General features: G+C 55.4%; 1 protein-coding gene across 4 annotated transcripts in view; it reads left to right on the top strand.

Moving 5' to 3' along the window:
* Positions 1 to 2,500, top strand: part of LOC139383927 (actin remodeling regulator NHS-like) — a 51,970-nt gene that overhangs the window by 40,600 nt on the left and 8,870 nt on the right. For all 4 annotated transcript variants that reach the window (XM_071128540.1, XM_071128539.1, XM_071128542.1 and 1 more), the window contains one exon: positions 155 to 2,500. This exon is cut by the window's right edge and continues 1,582 nt beyond it. In XM_071128540.1, coding sequence (XP_070984641.1) covers positions 155 to 2,500 — 2,346 coding nt within the window. The remainder of the gene's footprint in view (positions 1 to 154) is intronic.

Raw genomic sequence — 2,500 nt, 5'->3', positions numbered from 1 at the left:
CTATCCAATACTACTAATAATATGCAAATATTAGCAACTATGACTGAGGAGCTGGCCGTTTACAATGGGCACCTTTTCATCCAAACTACTCAATACTACCCCTGCAGCCATAAAAAGTTACTGTTCCTCCTGCCTGTCTCTTCTGTCTCTCCAGGATCATGAGTTCCTGAGCCAGTCAGGGGAGGGTCGGAGCAGAAGAATCCCAAGTCAGAGCACCTTACTGGGGGAGGACTGGAGCTACGAGCCCCTCTTACCCTCCAGCCGCTCCTCCCCCCTTCATCCTTTCACCTCCATTTCCTCCTCTTGTCAGACCGACTACAGCTGCTCCGAGTCCCACGGCCACGACCACGCTACCGGCAGCAACCGCAGTCCCCACGGTAACCGGGACCACTGCGGTCTCCATGGAAACAGCCGTAACCTGTCAGGCAGTATCTCTCTGCGGAAGTCAAAGAGGCCTCCCGCTCCCCCCACGCGCTCCACCTCACTACGGTTTAAAGCTGGCCGGGGGGAAACGCTGCGCTACAACTACAACAACCACACTGCTGGACCTGGAGAGGTGGTCACGAAGGGGAGTCTGACCTCCAGCCCTGCTCCCCTCTCCCCTCCACTCTCTCCAGGGGTGTTCGAGGACCCATGGGTCCCCCGCTGTAGCAGTGTGGGCAGGGGGGGCAGGGCAGGTGCTGAAACAGACAGTCAGATCAACCATGTCCCTCCCTTCCACAGCTTCCACCAACAGCCTGGTCAGGATCAAAACTACCCTTCTAGCCCGTGCCACCAGCAGCCTCACCCATCTGTCCCCCGCTCAGCCAGTGCTGGAGGGGTGAGCCTGCTGGTGGGACCTAAAATGGCTGCCTCTTCTCCTAAAATGTCCGCCACGGCAGGGAGACTCCAGCGGCTGGCCTCTTCCACCTCCAGCGGATACTCCAGCGAGTGCAACACCCCAACCCTCTCCTCACCCCTCACATCCCCTTCACCCCTCATACCCTCCTCACCCCAAACACACTCCTCACCCCTCATCCCCTCCTCCTCCCTCAACCTCACCTTCTCTTCCTCCCTTCCCAGGACACGTTCTAGCCCAGGGGGAGGAGGGCCAAGACCCCCCATCCCAGAGAGAAAGTCCTCTCTCCTCTCCTCCCCCTTCTCCTCCTTTTCCTCTACCTCCTCCCTCTCTTCCTACACCTCCTCCGACTCCAGATATCCCTCTCTCCCCCCTCCTCCTCCCCTGCCCGGCTCCAGCATTCTTCCCTGTCTACCTCCACCCTACCCATCCCTCCCTCAAGGACAATCACTCCCCTCTCCTCTCCCTGATCTGTGCATCTCTCACCATCTTCCCTCTCCCCCTCCTCTACCCCAACCATTCCTTCCCTCTCCCCCTCCTCTACCCCAGCCATCCCTCCCCTCTCCCCCTCCTCTACCCCAGTCATTCCTCCCCTTTCCCCCTCCTCTACCTCAGCCATCCCTCCCCACTCCCCCACCTTCTCCCCCTTCCCTCCCGCCTCCCTTGCATGCCTGTGCAGTGCGACAGACTCAACCCCACCCCTTCTTTTCACCTATTACACCTGCCAGTCAGGTGACTTTCTTGCTACGATTCCCTCCTCATCCTTCCCCTGAGCTCACAGAGGATTCAGACCTGTCAATCAACAGCCCTCCTCATCTTCCTCCCCTTCCCGCTCATCCACCACCTCCTCCCTCTTACACCCCCACTCCCCGGCCACTGATAACAACCCAAGCCCTTCAGAGAGTCACTCTGTGCTCTACCAAGAGGCTAAACAACCCTCCATCGTCTAATGTTGAGCAAAGCCAAGAAAGCAATAACGCTACCCCAACTAGCATTATGCTAACCAACCACACATCAACTAATATTGAGCAGAGCCAAGACACCAATGATGCTACTCTAACTAGCATTATGCTAACCAACCATACATCAGCTAATGTTGAGTATAGCCAAGACATCAATGATGCTACTCTAACTAGCATTATGCTAACCCACCATACATCAGCTAATGTTGAGTATAGCCAAGACATCAATGATGCTACTCTAACTAGCATTATGCTAACCCACCATACATCAGATAATGTTGAGCATATCCAAGACAGCAATGATGCTACTCTAACTAGCAGTATGCTAACCAATGCTAAGTCAACCAATGATGCCCAGCATATTGCAAAGAGCACAGAAGCCAAGCTAAATGGCATAACGCTAACCAGCGCCCAGGAGCGAGGGGCGGGCATGGATACCAAACTAACCAGCACTGTGTTAGAGAGTGTGGGAAGGGTTGATGCCATGCTTACTGAGGCTGAAGAGAAAACCCCAAAGAAGCCTGTTGTTCTCTCTAGGCCACTGAGAACAGTATTTCAAAGTTCTAGCCCTGCTGCTGAAAACACACTACAGAACGGAGAACCTTCGCCTCGACAGGAGACCACACCCTGCCTCTCCAACGGCCAACCAGAGTACTCAGCGTGGGCATACACACCCACACACTCCCCTGCTACCCCCTCC

This window comes from Oncorhynchus clarkii, chromosome 25 (assembly GCF_045791955.1).
Source record: "Oncorhynchus clarkii lewisi isolate Uvic-CL-2024 chromosome 25, UVic_Ocla_1.0, whole genome shotgun sequence".
Lineage (NCBI taxonomy): Eukaryota > Metazoa > Chordata > Actinopteri > Salmoniformes > Salmonidae > Oncorhynchus > Oncorhynchus clarkii.
The sequence above is the reverse complement of the archived record's forward strand: the minus strand, read 5'-3'. Positions and strand labels throughout refer to the sequence as shown.